Here is a 19442-nt window from a genome sequence, read left to right on the forward strand (position 1 = left end):
AGATGTACATTAGACTAACATAGGTGTGATAAATGCTAATCTAGCAAACTTGTTGATTATTAAAGCATCAGCATGACCAAGTGTTTAGTTTCATCACACTAGCATTTTGTCTGCTGCAAGTCATGTGCTTGAGCATCTCCGTGTTGCCTCCAAACCCTGAAAACCCCTTCTGCTTGAGAGGAAAAACTGAATAGTTGTTTTCTTCAAAACAGGGCAAGAAAAGCCTTGTTGCATCCTGTTTCTGTGTCTCCGATTTCTTTATTTTTCCAAATGAGCAGCCCTACCTTCTTCAGTAATCCCTAAATGACAGCAAGTTCCTTCTCAAAACTTGTAAATAAAGGTCACTTGTTGCTGTGGCTTCCTGGACCAGATTTTTCAAAGGAAACTGAAATTTCCTGTTAAGGTCAGCTTTTTGGGGGAGAGTTTGGCTCCAGTTTGGCATTAATTCCATATGCAGACTTCAGAGAGAGCTAAAGGTGTTGCTTGCTGAGCTCCTCTGAAAGTCTGGCCCTAGATGTCAAAAGGGTATTTAGTATTGAAATGCTATGATTAGGAGCTTGATATATTTGTATTTTGGAGATGTTTAACCTAATTGAACAAAGCTGTTGCTGTTAAGTTATTTGGATGTTCCTTCAAATTCTGTTGTATATCCTAAATTGTCTTGGCTTTTTCTGAGGGGGAGAGAGATCCAGGTAGTGGATGCTGAGCTCTTGTCTATGCGGCCCTGACTTCTTTAAAGCAGTGATACAGAACAATAGATCTATCTCTGCAAAAGTCACATTCAATAAAACTGCCTCATTAATATGTTTTGTAGGCTGTATTTTCTAGGCAGTGATGATTTTGATATAAGCACAGGGTAAAAGGGAGCATTGCCATATTACGTTTGCCCATGGTGAGTGTTTTGTGAAACTTGCTCACAACTGTTGCCTGGTAGTCTTATGCTTGGACTGTTAAAATGTCAAAATAACAGACTGAGCAGAACTCCCCTTTCCATCAAAGGTCTCGTTCTATTTCCTCTATTTAGCACTTCTAAGTATTATCACTTCCTAAGTCAGCTTAGCAATTGCATCCTGTTGAACATATCTAAACTGATAAATGAAGCAGGAGTGTGTCATTGCTTAAACTTTCAGAGTGATTGTGTAGCAAGGAAGAGCTGTGAATATTTATATTATTTTTGTTTGCCTTGATTAAACTTCACAGTCAAACCAAGATTGTTAGACAGCCTGCGCTTCCAGACGAGATAATGAATGAGTTGAGGATTTCATCCTGTAATTCGTTCTGTTGAGTCTGGGGCTTATCTGTTACTGCTTCTTGAGAATAAACCTTTTTTATCTTCTCAACTGACCAGCACCTTACTGGGCATTTAGAGAATGTCTCTTTGTATGGCATGTTTTGAAAGTTGACATCTTATGAAGTGATGAATAGAAATAGTTTTCTTGATTATTGGTGAGATTTAATTAATTTTTTTTAAATGGGAAGTGGTTTAGGCTATGAAGAAGTTCTGTTGCTTAAGTTTTTCATCCTAGCAACACTGTATTCCCTGGGAACATTGCATTAAATTTGGCTAAGCAGAACAGGTATTTGCTGTTAAATGTTTACTCTCGCAACAACTTATTGTTGCAGTTGGAAACAGGAAATTTTAAATGAGTTTATAAGTTGTCATATTATTGGAATGAAGCATTTCCATAGGGTCTGAGGTTAAGTTATTAATAAAGAACCTTCCAGGGAAACTGGACTTCTTTCTGTAGTCCCAAATTTAACTACTGTTTAAAGTTTCGTATTGCTATCTTGTATTGCTTAATGATGTAAAATGTAAATTTCTAGTAGATGTACCCTTAAACAAAAGAAAAAGTGTGCTTAAAACCTTTGAGCTGTTTCTTTTCCTGGGTTAAACAAAAAGAAAAACCCAACAAAACCCAACAAGAACCAACCAAACAAAAAACTTCTGTGTCTCCAGTGGCCATGTTTTTAATGCATGTTTGTTTGGCTGTACTTGATAACTCTTTACTGATATCTAAATAAGAAGCTTCTGAATAGATTATTAGTTACATAGTTATGTGAAAATCAGTAGATAAAACATTTAGACAAACTGTAGGAAATTACAACACAATCCTTGAAAATGAGAAACTAAAAATAGTGTAATGTGCTATGATTCATGAGATCTCTGATAATAAATGCTGAGTCATTAAGTCACTCCTGTAGGTAGTGAAACTGAACATGCACGAATTTGGACAGAACCTCAAAGATGGGGAAACTGAGTATTATCTGTTCGTGTCACTGTTTTATCTGGTATAAAATACTGTTTACTTAAATCAGAGTTCCAGTAATATGTATCTCTCATGGGGATGACTGTACAAGTCAGGTCCTTCTAGATAATGTATATAAGTGCAAAAATATAGTGGATTTAATCTCTGATCTCACTGCTCTGTTGCTCTTCCTCTTGCAACACTGCTTGGTAAACTCAAACAGCCTAATAATCAAGCTGTTCTTTCCCTGTTGTACAGGACAAATTTGGAAGCGCTTCAGAAGAAGCTGGAAGAACTAGAGTTGGATGAGCAGCAACGAAAGCGCCTTGAAGCTTTCCTTACCCAGAAACAAAAAGTTGGAGAGCTGAAGGATGATGACTTTGAGAAGATTAGTGAGCTGGGAGCAGGAAATGGTGGTGTGGTCTTCAAAGTATCTCACAAGCCTTCTGGTCTCATAATGGCAAGAAAGGTGAGTGCCTCAAAAATAGGAACTTAGGGATAGTTTTTATTAAGGAGGTTGTCTCTGAAATCCAGTGACTTTTAGAGAAATAAGTGGTGTTAACACAGGAAAAAAACAAGATTATTTAATGCCAACTTTCAGAGAAGTTGATGTGTTTAGAAAAGTTGCACTTGCTTATCCTAAACTTCCCAATTTTTCAGAAGTAGTGTCCCATGTATTAGTAATGAAAGGATAGACCTTTTTTCCCTCTTCCTCCCTCTTCCCTGCCCCCCCCCCCCCCTTTTTAACAACACTACCCGCCCCCCCCCCCCGCCATTTTCACAAATATGATCTTTTCAGCTGGATATATCTTTCAAAGAAAATGTGGTAGACTCACTAAGGAGTAGAAGGCCTAAAAGGAGCTGCTGAAAGGGATAAATTAGGGAAAAGTGACAATAACCTGTATTCTGGGCTATAAGTTTAGAGGAATGGAAAAGATATCACCTGTCCTAAGATCTTGCTTCACAGCTGCAGACCAGAAAAGAGCCTCTGGATGATACTGGCAAAAATGAGAACTCAAAAAACTGAGAATGAGGGAATGCATTGGAGTACAGTGACATCTCCTGTTTTATAGTTTCATCATGGGGTGCAGGTATCTTCTGTGCAAAAAAGTACTTGTCCTTCTGGTGAGAGCATTTTTCAGTGATTCAGCTTTATGCTTTACAACCAGTAGCAGTTGTGACCTAGTTTGTAAGAGACCTGAGATTTTGTTGTTGTTGTTTAACCTGAAATAGCTTGGTGTTTTAATTCTCATTTTGTTTGTGAGGAGCTTTCACTTTCTCTCAATATCCCTGGGAACCAAATACAGCAAGGGAAATGCATCTCTGATACTGTGTGATTATTTCTGTTTGGGTACCTCATCCCTCTTCTGTCCAGGAGCGAAGTTCCTTGCACAAGTGGCACTTGTTAGGAGGCAGTGTGTCAGGACATAGGCCATTGTATTGCAGTGGGTGAGAGGGCAGGCAAGCGATGGTGGTTCATGGGAAACATGACCTAGCCTTTCAGAAAGGTAAATAAAACACAGGTCACGCTCAAATCCCAGATCCTGTTGTTATGCTACACTGAAAACTTCAATTTCTTTTAAATTGAGAAGCTGAAAGGCTTCAGGTATTTCTTTTTCTAAGAAGAGTATGCTGTCATCTTCAGTAGAACTAAAGGAAGATGTGCATGTACTGACTATAAGAATAAACCATGCTCAGTACATCGGCAGTTTGGAGAGCAGCGAAGAAAAATGCCCGCTTCTGAGATGTGAGAATTACAAAATAGACAAATCACTGAGGTTTTCTTGAACTGAATCAATTCAATTGATCTTTTTTTTTCTTTACCTACTGTGGGTTTAACAGGAAATTTTGCCCCAATTCATTAATATTTGATGCAACTGAGATCTTTACTGAACTGCAATTTTTCTTTCATAAATTGACTAAAATTTTATTTCCATAATGTCTCTTAATCTTCCCTTTCACAAAAGAAATATGCTTCTTGTGTTGTATGAGATAAATAGTCTAATGGAACAAAGTTATTTTATGCAATCTCCCCTTTAGGTTTAGATTCAGTTTGGGTAGTTTTTAATTTGAAATTCAGCTCATTCCTTCCACTAATGCTTTACAAACACCTGTGCAGATAGCTTTCAGCAGCTGCTTGTGAGTCAGTATGTCTTTGACACATTTCCTTTAGACATTTGTTCATGGCTTTTCTTCAACAGAAAGAGCTTCAGTTTCTGAACTGTCCATAAAAAACTGGTAAGTGAAGAAAATGTGCTAGACAAAAAGTTTCTGATAGAGAAGTATTTTGTGAAAAGAAGAGATGGAAATTCTACCTTTTCATGGGTGCTCGTGTTTCGACTTTCTCATACTGTATTGTAGTGTTTTCTTTTCCCTTTGCCACTAAGAAAATAAGGATGGATTATCTTACAGTTAAGTCATAGAATAATTCTGGTTGGAAGGGGCCTCAGGAGGTCATGTAGTCCAACCTCCTGCTCAAAGCAGAGTTAGCGACAAGATCAGATCAGGCTGCTCAGGGCCTTATCCAGCTAGGTGTTGAAAACCTCTGTGAACAACCTGTTCCTTCTGAATGGCACTTTACCACTAAGAAAATACTGAAGAGTGGATTATTTTACAGTTAATTCATCTAGAGATCAAGCCGGCTATTCGAAACCAGATCATTCGTGAGCTGCAGGTTCTACACGAGTGTAACTCCCCATACATAGTGGGCTTTTATGGAGCTTTTTACAGTGATGGAGAAATCAGCATTTGCATGGAACATATGGTAAGTGCGCATAAATCTGTTGTAGCTTGAAGTTATTAACAGACTGTTAATGCAAAACTTCAGTGTCAACAGGACTTAAGTTAACAAAGTAGGCAGTTCTGCATGAATAAAGAATCAAACACTGCGTTTCAGACTTACTCGCAAATCTGAGGTTGGGACTGATACGGTCTGTTTTATCCCCTTCTCCCATATCTGCTCTTCTACAGAAGTCGAAGCTGTACAAATGTAGGCTCCCAGTTGCTTCTACTTTATCCATGGTCCATTTTGTTTTATTTTAAGATATTTACCCAATTCTGCTACTTAGACACTTGTTCTGATTTGGGTTTAGTTTTGTGTTTATGCAGAATGGACCAGATCACTCTGGTACTACTGCTGTGTAGTCCTTAGTAGCTATGATGATAATCTAGCTTATTCTTATTTAGATAAATCGATATTTTGTCTCCTTTTTTCAACTTTTACAGAAAATACAATCATAAAGAGTAGTGAACAGGAAGTGAACAAACCCAGAAGGATCTTGCACAACTTTTTTAATGCCAAAAATATTTTTAACTGTGTTTCATTTTAATAGAAAAGTACACATTCTTCTCGACATCTGTTTGCCTTTCTCTAACCATATGGAGCCAAACATTAAAAGTAAATTTTCTGTAATTAAAGGTCAGTCACATTTTTTGCCTCACTTGCTTAGTAGAGGATGTTTTTGACAATATAAACCACAATAAATCTGAAGATGTTTTTATGTTTTACTTAAAAAACTGTTTCTTTGGAGAGAAACCTTATTTTTTCTGGAAAGTACATGTGATTGTTTTAAAGGTTCTCTGGTCTTCTCTTACTGAAATTTTTTAGCAGAAATCAATGGTTGCCTAGGAACAAGTGATCATGATCCAGTTTTTAAGCGTGTGCTAACCGAATAGAGGGTGTGCATACCGCAAAATACAAATGAGTATTGGGAATTATAAAGAAGTGAGTTTCTCAAAATTGAAAAGAATAATGAAAAATAGGAAAAATAGATGTTAAAATGACTGGGCACTGCTTCAGAATTCATTATTAAATGTCACAAATGTGCACATCTGCAATTGCTGAAAGAGTAAAAAAGAGTGTGTATGTTAACGCATGCCAAAAGAGAGATGGTGGTGGTATATAATTACACGTAGAAATAAAAGGCCTACAGAATCTCAATTTATTTGTCAATGAGAAAATTAACAGGAGCGATCAGGGTTTGCAAGTTCCTAAGCAGGGAATGATACATCTCTCAGTAGACATCTCTTCAATTTAAGAGAAGGCAGTATGAGACCTGGTGTTTCAGTGCTGAATCTGGTCTAAGTCAGACTGGATACAAGGTTTTACACATAGAACAATTGATCAATAAGATATGAAATAGAAAGAGAATGGGGCTTATATAAGCTGTAGTCTTAATTAAACCATTAAGATATTGGCTTAATGCAGATTATTAGGTGGAAGTTTTTGGTCTCCTTTTGGGTAAAAGATTAGATCAGAATCTCCATTGTCTTTTTTGTACATATCTTTCTTTCAGTTACTGCCAGTCAAAATTCTTATTTTTAGCAGTCAGTTACAAAACATAAGTATGAATATGAACAAAAGTTGGAGGTGGAAAAGGCATGGAACTTGAAGGTATGAGTGTTTGATATTTTTAGGTACATAAATTCAAAATCACTGCATAACTTTGCTTAGCAGCAGGTATTCAACAGGCAAAAGGGTTGGAGTCTGCTCCTGAAAGACGCCGAAGCTTGCAGCCAGCACGAGGCAATTGCATTGTACTCAGCCTCTTCCAGGACTGGAGCTAGTCCTCGGAGGGGCGGAGGTGAAATGGGTTTTTTCTGTGTGAAATCTTTGTTAATATACCAGTGTCTCGGTGGAGACAGCTGTCCAGAAATGCAGACTGGTTAAACAAGAGATTTATGTAGACTTTTTTTCCTGTTGGTGGATTTTTAATCGTGTGGTGTATGTGGGTGTGTGTTCTACAAAAATAAATTATCAAATAAGTATTTATATACTTTCCTTCTCACAAGAGTTTAGACTTTAGTCATCAAATAATAAAACTTTACATTCTAACTTTTCTCTTTACATGTATAGATGGTGATGAAAACTTCCAAAGGGTAGGTTAAGGCAGAAGGCAATTACTTTCTCAAGTTGGATTTTTGTCTTGAGTACTAGGAGATATCAAATGCTAATCTGGACAACAGGACGCTGTTTTTTAATTTCAGAAACAACTTTCTAATTTCTTCTTTGATTGTATATTCTTTAGAATAGAGAATCTAGAACGTATGTACAAACCTATTGTTGAATCGGTTGCTAAAAATAAATAGCGTTTTTTACAGTTTTCCTTCTCAAAAGCTCTTAGCAACAGTGGAATATATTTGACTTTGGGGGTGTGTGTGCATGCATTCAATTTATTTAACCTAAGTAGGTTTAGCAAGACCGTTACTTACCATGAAACTTTAAAAACATTTCTCCTGATTTTTTGGCTCAGAGAGCTGTGCCAAGTCAACCCTTCATCCTGGGAAGCTGACAGCATCACCCCGGGTATGCAGAACTAAGAGAGGCCAGCTTTCTCTGTGTAGGATCTCATCTGGGACGTGAGGGGAACAGGCATCTGGGCTTAATTATGATCATGGGGTGCTACTAGCACGCATTATGTTCAGGAAGAGAGCTATGTCTTTTCCATTGTGATGAATTTTCATCCTTGTAATCAGGATCATAAAATCTTCTATGCTGCTTCAATCCTCCTCATCCTGTCTTTGGAGGGGGAGAGAGTATCATGGGATGGCTGTGATAAGAAAAAAACCTGCATACTATTGCATTGGACTGAAAGTTAGGGAGATCTGTAAAATTCCTAGTGCTTGGTTGACAACTATTTGTGGACAGTACTTCCTTGACAAGATCTAAACCATGGAAATGCTAGTATGGAAGATCATTGTGTGAAGTGTTTATTTGAGTGGATGTTGTTACTGGCCAAATGTTTGTTTAAAATAAACATAAAACTGACTAATTCCTCCTGAGGAGTGGATTTTTTTTTTGATAGGCACCATAACAATGTTAAATCAAACATGAAAAGCAACACTTTTTTCTCATGAAATTTAGGCTTCAGACTACAATCCTGTTTAAAATGTTTTAGAGTGATTTGATTAAAGTTTGACTGTTCAAACATTTATTATTAGGATGGTGGCTCCTTGGATCAAGTACTGAAAAAGGCTGGAAGAATTCCAGAGCAGATACTGGGCAAAGTTAGCATTGCGGTAAGTGTGTTCGTAGCTCTCAAAGGCTGGGAGTGGGTAAATTTGTGTCTTGGTGTGGTAATGCTGGATCTGGGAAGCTGCCACTTCAGGACTGAAGGATGTGGGAGAGAGAAATATTACAGATTTTTAAGTGTGTTACTTTCTTTAAAAAGCAGCCTTTGTACATGTTATTATTTGGTAGCTCAGGGCACTGGAATGAGTAACATATTCTATTGTGTTTGCTTCGATTTTCAGCTTTTGTATCAGCTGATGCTTCTGGATAAGAACAGAATTAAAAATTTTTGAATGTTACCTTTTCATATCTATTGTGCAACAAGCCCTGTATGCAAAACTTCCAGTAAGGAGTTGGTTGACTCTGGTTTTTTCTAGTCTGAGCTGGAGGTACAAATTGAAACAAAATATTGATTTGCAGTGATTACATGTCGGGATTTCCATTATGTTGTATTCAGTTGGAATTCTTGTACAGACAAACCATGCAATTACCTCTTCTGTTTCATAAATTAAAATTTTTTCTTTGGTTTGTCTTTAGGTAATAAAAGGACTCACATATCTGAGAGAAAAGCATAAAATAATGCACAGAGGTGAGAAAACTTTACATTGTAACTTGCCTTGAGTATCATTTTTATTCAAGTTAAAATACGTGCTTTTCTATGATTGGTTTTTTATGGTTCAATATGACTTTGGTTCAGTGGGTTTTTCTTGGGTAGTGTAAGGCAAACTTTTTTTAATCCACATCTCTTACTATGATTGTCATGTATCTTCAACTTCTGCTATCTTACTGCAGTTGATCAAGGTTTATAATCCATGCTTAAACCCAGTATGCTGGTATTATATATGCACACAGAATTTCTGTCTATGTTTGAATCTGCTTGCTGCCAGAGTGACTTGGCCGATTGGGAGTATGTGCTAGAGCTGGGAATCTCGCTTGAGATCAGAAGTACTCCCTTTGCAATGAAGATGGGAGTATGGTGAAGGACCCAAGGGATTCAGTCTCTATTTCCCTTAAATACCAAATAAGTCTTCCTGCATTTTCTGGGAAGAGAAAAAGCCTTTTTCAACATAAAAAAGTACGTGATAAACTTCTAGGTAAACACAGGTACAGAAGCAAAGGCTGCGGTCTTGGACAGCACTGAAGAAGCTCTGAAAAATTTCTGCCTGCAGCAGTGGCACTTGGGCCAGGTTAACTATTGCCTAGTGTAGCTGTAGCGAAGATACACCCTGTGTAGTATAGTTGGGGAAGTATCTTTCTTAGAAATGTCAGCACTTGAAATGAGGCAACATGTATGGAGGTAAGCTCTTCCTGTACGCAGCTGAGGGAAAGAAAGAAGCAGAAGACAGTTAAGATAACTATGAATGGAGTTTTGTAATGGCATAGTTGACTCTTTATGAAGAAAACTATGTTGAAAAGCACTGTCCCACTATATCTATTTTTTCATTGCAACTGCTAGTCTTTCGATATTAAGTGTGGCAACAAAGTCTTTGGAGAGATTCCCAATTAAAACCTCTGACCTAAAATTAATTTGACAGTTCAACACTCATTATTGCCATTAAAACATTTAAAATAAAGTCACTATTTCTGCCAGCTGTCTTACATTCACATGCTATTTATAGACATCTATCATGCAGAATTGCATTTTTTATACTTAAATGATTTTAAAACATGGTGAAACTATGGAAAATGAGTGTTGCTTCTACACTCCTCAGGTCTTTAGTTACTTTACTGTAAAATAAATGCACTGCCTAATTTACAGCTTATAGTTGCCCTTTTAAAAATCTAGCTCTTTCATTAATCTGTTGTGTTCCATTAAACAAAAATGACGCTTGATATAGTGAAGTAATAAATTCCATTATTCCTGACATGAGTGTAAAATGAAGACTGGAGATGGAGCATTTCATGTTTTTGTTGGAATGGCACTATTCATTGCGGTGATCATCATGCAATATGTACAAACCATGCCAACTGTTCGGTGAGTTTTGTACCATATGAGATCCATCTTCAGATTATAAAAATATCTTCATCAGGCACTAATATGTGTCTGAGCTTACATTTGTTGGCCAGACCAAAAAGAGTAATTAGCAATCCTAGCTTATACAATCTGTTTGTTGTAGGATCACCTTACACATGAAGTAGACTGTTTATTACACATTTCTGTTTTGTGGGTTTTTTTTAAACAATCAAATATAGCTCTCTCCTGGAGGAAGGAGGCTGGAGGTAGACTCTGTAAAGATTTCTGGTGGTGCTTGCAAAGCCTTTTGTCCCTATTCAGAGCATAAGGGAGGCTCCTGGGAAAGAAATCCTCTTGTTTTAGGGCATACTGGAAGAGTGACTGTTGTATGTTGTAGTTCTCAATTCAGCCACAGCAGTGGTTTGTTACTGTGTTGATTACTTGAGGTTTTCTTAGGTTGTTCTTGGTCAGGTGGCTGCAGAGACAGCAATTTTTTTCTTATTTTTTTCCTCAGTTTTACCATCTGTAAATCTGATAAATCCAAAATAAATCTTGTTTCAGTTCAGTTTAACCTCACAGTATTGGCTACATCACAGATTAGACTTTAAGTGCATGGACCAACAGAAGTTCCTCTTCTACACTGCTTCCAGTGTTACTGGATTGATTGTGCCCTGCAGTGTAAAATTCCGTGCACAAGTTGTGATTTTTAGTTTTTCAGCTCAGTTTTTGTGCTGTGTGCTCTGACAACATCAGGAATACATGAGCTTGTACACTTTTGGCAGAAGCTGTCATTGAAGTGTATGTCGTCTGATAAACTGGGAGCTAAACTGGCATTTTGGAAGTTGATCATGGCTAGTGCTAGCAGCTAAAAGGAAAACCAGTCAGAAAATTATTTCCATTTCTTGACATACGGAGCCCAATTTGCTGGCTTCTGTCTTTGATATTGCCCACCAGCCTGTCTGTGTTACAGGTTGCCCTTTGTGCATTATTTGTAGATCCCCCCAATGTAAGCTGGGGGTAGAACCCCAAATGTAAGTTACACCTCATATGTAAGCTGGCACACGAGACTGAGCTGTTACAGCTTAGCATCTTCGGTGAGCAGGGCCCTGGTTCAGCTTCCTGCATGTCAGATTTATGAGCAAGATGCTGTCCTGCAGCGTGAAGTTCTCTTCTGGAGGTTGACTAATGCTCAGCTGTATACTTGCTGTACTGTTCTGTGATACTTCATGATTAAGGAGGGAATGGCAAGTGGAAAAAATGTAATATATGAAAAGTATGTAGTCTGAAGTGGTGTCAGTAGGGTTTAGTGTTTTCAGAACATGTTTAGATAATGCATGTCTGAATGTTAAATGTGGCTTCAACATGCAAGAATACCATTGTAAACGTGCTGAGTTCTCTGCTATTTGACATACTAGATGCTTAGCCTTTTTGTAATTAAAAAAAAAAAAGGCTGCTTACATTATAATTTTACTTTCTTAGGCTTTTAAAATTTCTTATGTGTTAAGAACTCTTGGAGTCATGTGGCCCTGGGTTAAGGGTGCTGCCTAGTGAAGCCAAAATGAAGTCAGGTCTGTGGTATAAAAACGGTAGTATGTTATACTGGGAAAACCCTTGTAGTGCAGGTGAAGCTTTTTCTGGCAAAGTTATGCTTTTCCAGACTGCCTCTTTCTTGAATGTCAGCTGAAATAAATAGTAGTAGTAGAAGTACATTTCTCCCGGCATAATTGGATCAGCCTTATTTTGGTGACACAGCTAAAATAATTGGTGACTTCTGTGGTTTACTTTCTCCAACCCCTATGGTTTGCTCTCGGTGATTATCTAGCACTGCAGTGACATAGTGGGAGCAACATATACTGTTTGTTCTCACTCATCCTGTCCCTAGGGAAAAATGTGTGCAATTGGTGGACTTGGTTTAGTAAGGTTTTTTGGTTTTGTGTTGTGGTGAGGGTGGGAGACTTAAAAATGAATAGACAACCTCGCTAAAGATGAGTACATAGCAACATAAGGCCAAAGGAATTTCTTCTTCAACCTAAAGAGAGCAAGGCTTGTAATAACTCAATTTCAGGGAGGAATTTATTCCATTACTATGTTTTATTACTCACGTGTGACATGGCAATATCAGCAAGTTTGTAATATTGACCTGGCCATTGAGATTACCAGGAAAAGAAGTAGTATGATACTATAAAACATCTTCCAAAAGTAAAATACGAAATGTGAGCTTACATATTTTTCTTTTAAAAAGGAGCTGTTTCACGTCAAAACAGCTATATTGCCTACCCAGCAAAGAAACACACCATTTGCAGTATTTTTGGTTGGGTTTTTTTTATGCAATGTAATGCTACAAAATAAGACTTGGGGGGAAGGAAGAAATCTGTGTATGGGATCCCTCCTTTGAAACTCGTAGGCATCCAGCTTCTTTTTTGGTTTCTTGACTAGTTGTGCCCATTAATGTAGATTTCATAAATCAAGTGTTCATGTCACTGGTTTTGTTGCACTGTATATAAATCTAGGGAAGAAAAATCAGTTTAAATCAAGTTGTCAAGAGCTTAATGTAGTGCTTTATTTGTCAAGCTTTTAATGTTCTAATGAATTATTCGATAGACTCAGTGCATACAGAGCAGTTTAAGATGACCTATTTTTCTTGGGCTATGCAACCTCATCAAAGTACTGTTTTTAAGATCAGAGATCGAGTATTCTCTTTGGGTAGAGAGTGGTGAAGGTCTGTATGTTGGTGTAGTTGATGGCAGTTGAGGATGGTTGGTGCAAGTGAGATTTTTGGCATTACTGTGGGGCAGTAAAATAAAGGACTTGCAACATCACTCCTGTGAATTTTTGCCCTATGGTGTCTTCCAGGGTAAGGATTCTTTAAGATGTTAACTATTTTTCCATAGTGATCGGCAGAAGCTAGCACGCAGCATTCTGAATGCAAGAGACTGCTGTTAGACAAATCATAATGCTGATCTGAAAGAAAAGAATAAAAAACTAAATCGACAAAACTTGTCAGTGATGCATTTGCTCGGGTTGATCAAGAACTAATGACAATAAAGGACTGCAAAACACCAAACGGAATAGGGCAGCTGCTCAACATGAGGTTCAGCTTAAACTGCTTCCACACACAAATGTATCCTGGACTAACTGACTTCTGGGGACAAGCATTCACTTATTACAGACTGCTTAAGGAAGAAGTCATTAGGACTTACTGAGGAAGGAATGGAAAATACAGTCTTATAGACTGTTAGATCACCTGGACCGCCATGCTTTGTTTTGGTCCTCTCTGAAAAGATATGATAGAAGTTGCAAAACTTCTGAAAGACAAACGGTGGGATACGAAGCAGGCACAGAGAAGGAAGAGGCAAAGAGCAGCACTATGGTAGATATTTTGATAATATCTCCTGTTCTGTTAAATAAAGGTATTTCTAACAGGGAATGTTGTAGAAAATGCTACTGCTGTGGTCTTATTTACCTTTGTGGTTAATACCAGAAGGCCCTAAATGACAAGGAAAGACGTGTCCTGTAACCAATTGCAAAGTATATTGCTGCAGGTTATTAAGACACAAAGTGTTTTTTGCTGTGTTTTGTCTCTGGATGAATAAAAATCCTGTAAGTTAATCAGAACATAATTTTAGTTCTTTTTGAGGACAGTCTGGAGTGTAATACTCTCTGGAAAGTCTCCTGTTGTATAGTAAGTGCTCTGTAAGATTTCTGAACTCCAGTTGCAGCCAGCAGCTCCAGGGTAGGAGGCAGTACCACACAGGAGGGATGCTGTCAATGGTCTGTTGTAGTGTGTTAGTTCCTAGAGTATTCTCATGAGGTCTTGCCTTGGGAAAGTGAAATTGATGGGAAGATACCAATAATGTGCTGCAAGACAAATATGTTCTCAAGTGTCTGGCTGCTCAGTAACTTCTGTACAAAAGAAATTCTTGCCTGATAGTGTTATGACAATGTCCAGGGCCACCTTTCTTTCGGCGTGAACCGGGTCTGTGCCTGTGGGGGAGAGCAGAGCTTGGACAGAGGAGGCATACCTCTTACAGAGATTACAAGAGATGCTGTAAATCCTGGAAACTTCTTTGTATTAACTAGCTCCCTTTTCAGTGTCATGTATCCATCCCTCTGAACTGGCTAAGGACTTCCCTAGAATTGCACAGCTCTGTTTCTGGGTTGTCTGGGATCATATATTGAAATGTCCTTTCATTTTCTTTAAAACTTAAATACTTCACTTATGTAGCACACTTGATCTTCCTTTCTAGATTTGTCCATTTTTTTGCAAGTTACAACAAATGTTTTGAAGGCTGCCTTGGCGTTCCTGTTCCATTTGGCAATACAAATCTCTGGTTTCCAGAGAAACTGCTTAAGTGCTCAGGCGCTCTGGAGTTAAAATAGCATAGCGTGCTACGTTTAGAGGGGTGGAAAGACAGCAGCCTTCTAAGCATCACACTCTGTTCACACTGGGTGCCTTGTGAGGAAAATGAAAATACTCAGGGAAAGGCAAGCTTTATTATATAAAACTCTAGTGAGGGGTTGCTGTGCTATTGTAAGAAAGGTACAATGTGGGATTATCAGCTAGAGAAACATGGAAGGTAAAAGTTAAGTCTCCAAAAGACCAGGTGGATTCTAGAGCATCTAAGATGCTTATAAAAGAGAATGTCATTTGGTTCACTTGACAGTGGAATGCTAATGTTATTTTTTGCCATTTAATTATGAACATGAAGTATTCATGAGCTGCAGAGATAAGCGAGGATTTATGTCTTTGTTCTGAATTGAACTAGTAGATGTGCATAGATAAGCAGTACAAATGTAGAGGCTGTATCTATAATTTGTTCAGGCTCTGCAGTGCTTCCAGCATATTTTGCAAACATTGTTTTTTCCACCTTGCTTTTACACTGAACTTGAGGTGCAGAGCCCTGTGTAGCTGGGAATCTCTCGTCTCTGCTGCCTGCTTCACTGCACCATCTGCTTGTTTTTTGGTTTTGTGGTGGGTTTTTTCCTTTTTCTTTTTTTTCTTTCATGCTGGAATCTTAAACTGATCTGTCTGAGCTCCTAGGCTGGATTCTTCCTTTTCATTGTGGCGTGTACTTGTGGTGAGGTCTCTACAAGTAGTCTAAAACTTGCATAAAGGAGGTAGAACTTGCAGAAGGTTCAGCTGTCTGCCCAGAAGGCCTCTCAAATCTCTCTTTACTGAAGCCCTGCTCTGAGTTCATCTAACATTCTGTTTTCTGCTTGGTAAACAGCTCCACAAACTGCCTAGTATCTCTGCTGCTCTTACAGGAGGCAAATCTATTGAAGAGAGCAATGTTTATAGGCCAGTTACTTCCCTAGGGACAGGGAATTAAAAGTAATAAACACAAAATACGCACTCATATTCTTCCCTCTCCATAAGGAGGAAGACTGTACCTGGCAAAAGCGACTGAGATTTTCTTTGCGGTAGAAAGAAAATGTACACAGGCACGACTTCTCCTGTTAAGACCAGGGAGCAGTTTGTGTTTGATCACTGTGTGGATTTTCTACAGGCTGATGCTCGCTCCAAGCAAAGTGGACAAGCTGTAGGCTCGCTGTCCTGTAGCTGAGCCTAGAAGAATTTGTGTACACACAAATTATCACAAAACACTGTTTCCAGTGTGCCTGGACAGTTTCAGTTAGCTAGAAAGGTGATGTCAGGAACCAGAAAATGTAGCCACAATTTCCAAAAGTAGATAACTTGATTCAAGCTTTGTTTTGCTCTTTAAGAGGGGCCTGGGGGGAGAAAGAGCTAAAGTATAGTTTTGTCTTCATTTCCAATCTCCATGGATCTTGTTCAGTGAGGTATAACCTTCTGCATGGAGATCTTTTTCCAGTGATGAGGGGTCACATTAGTATCATCTTTCCAGTGACATCTGTTTACATCGCAAACTAAGGTCAGTTCCTTAGTCACTGAAATGAAAGCTACCTGGAATGTATTTGTGTTTAAAAGTGAAAAGCAAATGAAAATATGCTACAGACTGTAGACTTCTGGATCTGCTTTTGAATAGCAGAGTCGGAAGTGAAATTCTCACAGACTGAGCTGATCTCTTTCTTCAAAACCAATTTATGGTACCTTTTTTCTGTAGATTACTTTGCAAATGTGAGCTGTTGATTACTTACCTCGATAATGCATTAGTAATGACCAGCTAAGCAGCAAGATATATTTTTAAAAAAAAACCCCTTCTTGCAGCTATAAAAGAAATACTAAACAATTGTTCTCTGTACCCTTGCCTTCACAAATAGCTGTTATTAGTTGCTTAGCTACCTGTGACCCTTATTAAATTTCCATTTGGAAAAAATTATTAACTCAAACTCATGAGGGGATTCTATCACAGGTAAACAGTCTCAAAGTATTTTAAATGCAGAATTTCAATAATAGGATAATTATTTTTTTCAGTGCTTTAAAAAAAAAAAAAACACAACAAAACAACCAACCAAAACCAAGACCACCCACCCCCACCCCCCAAAAAAACCCAAACAAATAAAACCCAGAACAGCAAGAACACACTCCAAGAACTGTTTTGCTATAGGATGATTAATGCTTATGTAGGTATGAAGGCTAAGTTAGGGATGATGGTGTGGCTGCCATGGTTCATGGACCTTTGTAAAATAGATATGTAGGGCCTCTTTATGGATTGTTTCTAGGCAAAAGAACATCATTAAAGAGGAGTTATGCTGACATACACTCTAAAATTTATCTCAAATGTTAGTCACTGCTGGGAGGCTACAGATGCCCAAACAATATTTGAAAGCCAAGAAACAGTGAAATCAAAAATTAAAACTAACAGCCCTTTTTGCACTTGTAATTTTAAAAATTTCTTTTTGTTTATCTCTAGTTAAATAGAGAGTCTGTGAAATGGGCCTGGATAGGGAGCCAAATCTCTGCTCCGAGTATTCCCAGAGACAGGATAGAACTGTGTCATAGTTAGAAGGGAAACAAAGGGAGACACATGGTAATTCTCACCTTTCATGTTACTTTCATTGTCGGATTTCCCATTTTATCTGTTATAAATATAAATCATCCATTCATTTTTTTCCAGATGTTAAACCATCTAACATTTTGGTAAACTCTAGAGGTGAAATCAAGCTTTGTGATTTTGGTGTCAGTGGACAACTGATAGATTCTATGGCAAACTCGTTTGTTGGCACACGCTCCTACATGTCTGTAAGTACAGATTTTATAGCTTTGAGTTTACTATACGTTATGGTAGAGTTACCACAATTCCAGTAATCAAACAAGGAACGAACTACTGCTGTTACTACTGCTGTTCATTGTTCAGCGCTTCCTGCCTTCTGGGAATGTTCCAGTACTGTATCAGATTGTGCTGGGCAGGAAAGAACTGTTGCAAGAAAAGCCAAGCAACTTGGAATATTCTGTGACCCTACAAAAGGGATGCAATTGTGTCTACATTGCAGGATGCAATTGGTTACCACATTTGGGGTTTGTATACATGTGGCTCCAAAAAAGCCTGGTATTTATAGTTTGCTTTTCTTAAGTGTGGTTCTCTTTCCACTCTAGCACTTGGCTGCGATCACTTAAGTAGGCAAGCTGCTGCCTTGCTAGTGATCCTGTTGTGGCTGCTATCGGGAACCCAACACAGCTGCAGCAACAAGAGAAAGCATGGGAGTGGCTAGTGTGGACAAGGCCAGGGCAGCTAATCTGAGACTATTTACAGGGTGTTCTTTATTCCTGTATATGAGGAACACCTTGAAACTTGCTCTTCAGATGAACTCTTTACATTATGCCGAAGTCACAGTTCATGGAAATAACAGGTCTCTTATCCTAATGCACACACCTTGTTCAGCATACAACCAATTAACTCATACAATCAGAGTGCTCAGCGATTCTGCTGTAGGATTGAAACTGTGTGGGCTTAAACTTAAAGGAAAAAAGCATGATAATGCCGCTTCTGCTCAGCATGGGACCTGCATTTCAACATCAAAGGCAGTATTCTATTTTTTTTTTGTCGTTTAATATTGGTAACATACTTGAAATAAAACTGTTGCTTATGTTCCCACATACATCTAGGGGCTATTGCTAATTAGCCAAAAAAAATTTACAGCTCCCTCTCCTCTGGGCCCTTGACATGCTACTGGCTTTCCCTTTTTCTTCTAGTAGAAGGAATGAGAGAAGAGTGCTGTCTACCTTCAGTTTGCTTCAGTTTGTTGTTTTTACAGACTGAGATTTAGCTTTGTTCTCTGTCATCGTATGTCACAGACCAAGCCATAATGGTGATTTTATTTATTCTTTTTGGTAGTATCTGAAGTAACTTTTCTTGCAGTATCTCCCTTAGCACACTACTTTTGCTTTCTTGCTCTTCAGTTATCTCATCACTATTAATAGTTGCAACATTTAGATATTATGCTAAAGAAATAAATCAGCATCATAATAGCATCATTTTTAGAAAGTCTCAAAGTTATTTGCAGTGGTGGTATGCAATGTTTGTGGAACTTCTGGAACTCCTGATGAGAGATTTAAAGAAAAAGATCAGTAAGTCACTCACTGGAACATGTCATACTAATAAGTTGGGGTTTTGTCCTTCGTTTTATCCAGACTATTGCAGAATGCAATTTTTTTTCTTTCTTGTTACAATACTGTCTCTCCTCCCTTTTGTTTTTTTTTTTTGTAGCCGGAAAGACTACAGGGAACTCATTATTCAGTGCAATCAGATATATGGAGTATGGGGTTGTCACTGGTAGAAATGGCTATTGGCAGATACCCAATTCCTCCTCCGGACTCGAAGGAGCTTGAATTAATGTTTGGCTGCCCAGTAGAGGGAGATTCTCCAGTCACAGAGACATCACCCAGGCAAAGAACACCTGGTCGACCAGTCAGCTGTAAGTTACAGCAGTCTGTTAAATTCTTTTCTAATGCCCTTCTCTGCCCGCTTAAAGGGGGCATCTTCCTTGCCTAATACTGGTCTGCACAGTGTGGCTTTAAACTTTAAGAAAATCAGGATTGTATTGGGCACCTGGCTCGGTCTCACTGTGAGGAGGTATCTGAGAACCAAGGACCAGAGATCCTTTTGTGAATAACCGAGCTATTCACGAGCACTGTTAAGATCCCAGTCCATTGTTATGGTTCGTGTCTCCAAGATGCAATGCTGCTCAGAGTACAGTAGGACGATTCCCAGTGAGGTTAATGGTCTGGATCAGACCTGAAAACAATATCTCCTTGCATGAAAGTATTATCCTGTTGCTGTTCCACTCCCCCCCCCCCCCCCTCGTTAAACGA

At 38.4% G+C, this 19442-nt stretch overlaps 1 protein-coding gene across 1 annotated transcript in view; it reads left to right on the plus strand.

Annotated features, from left to right (window-relative positions):
- Positions 1 to 2504: 2504 nt before the first annotated feature.
- The window catches only part of LOC104158875 (dual specificity mitogen-activated protein kinase kinase 1), a gene marked incomplete at its 5' end in the record, with an annotated part of 21858 nt that continues 4920 nt past the window's right edge, over positions 2505 to 19442 (plus strand). Inside the window, 6 exons of the mRNA XM_009696635.1 lie at positions 2505 to 2715; positions 4864 to 5010; positions 8187 to 8264; positions 8794 to 8845; positions 17248 to 17372; positions 18838 to 19045. Coding sequence (XP_009694937.1) covers positions 2505 to 2715; positions 4864 to 5010; positions 8187 to 8264; positions 8794 to 8845; positions 17248 to 17372; positions 18838 to 19045 — 821 coding nt within the window. The remainder of the gene's footprint in view (positions 2716 to 4863; positions 5011 to 8186; positions 8265 to 8793; positions 8846 to 17247; positions 17373 to 18837; positions 19046 to 19442) is intronic.

Source organism: Cariama cristata, unplaced genomic scaffold (assembly GCF_000690535.1).
Source record: "Cariama cristata isolate BGI_N322 unplaced genomic scaffold, ASM69053v1 scaffold30603, whole genome shotgun sequence".
NCBI lineage: Eukaryota > Metazoa > Chordata > Aves > Cariamiformes > Cariamidae > Cariama > Cariama cristata.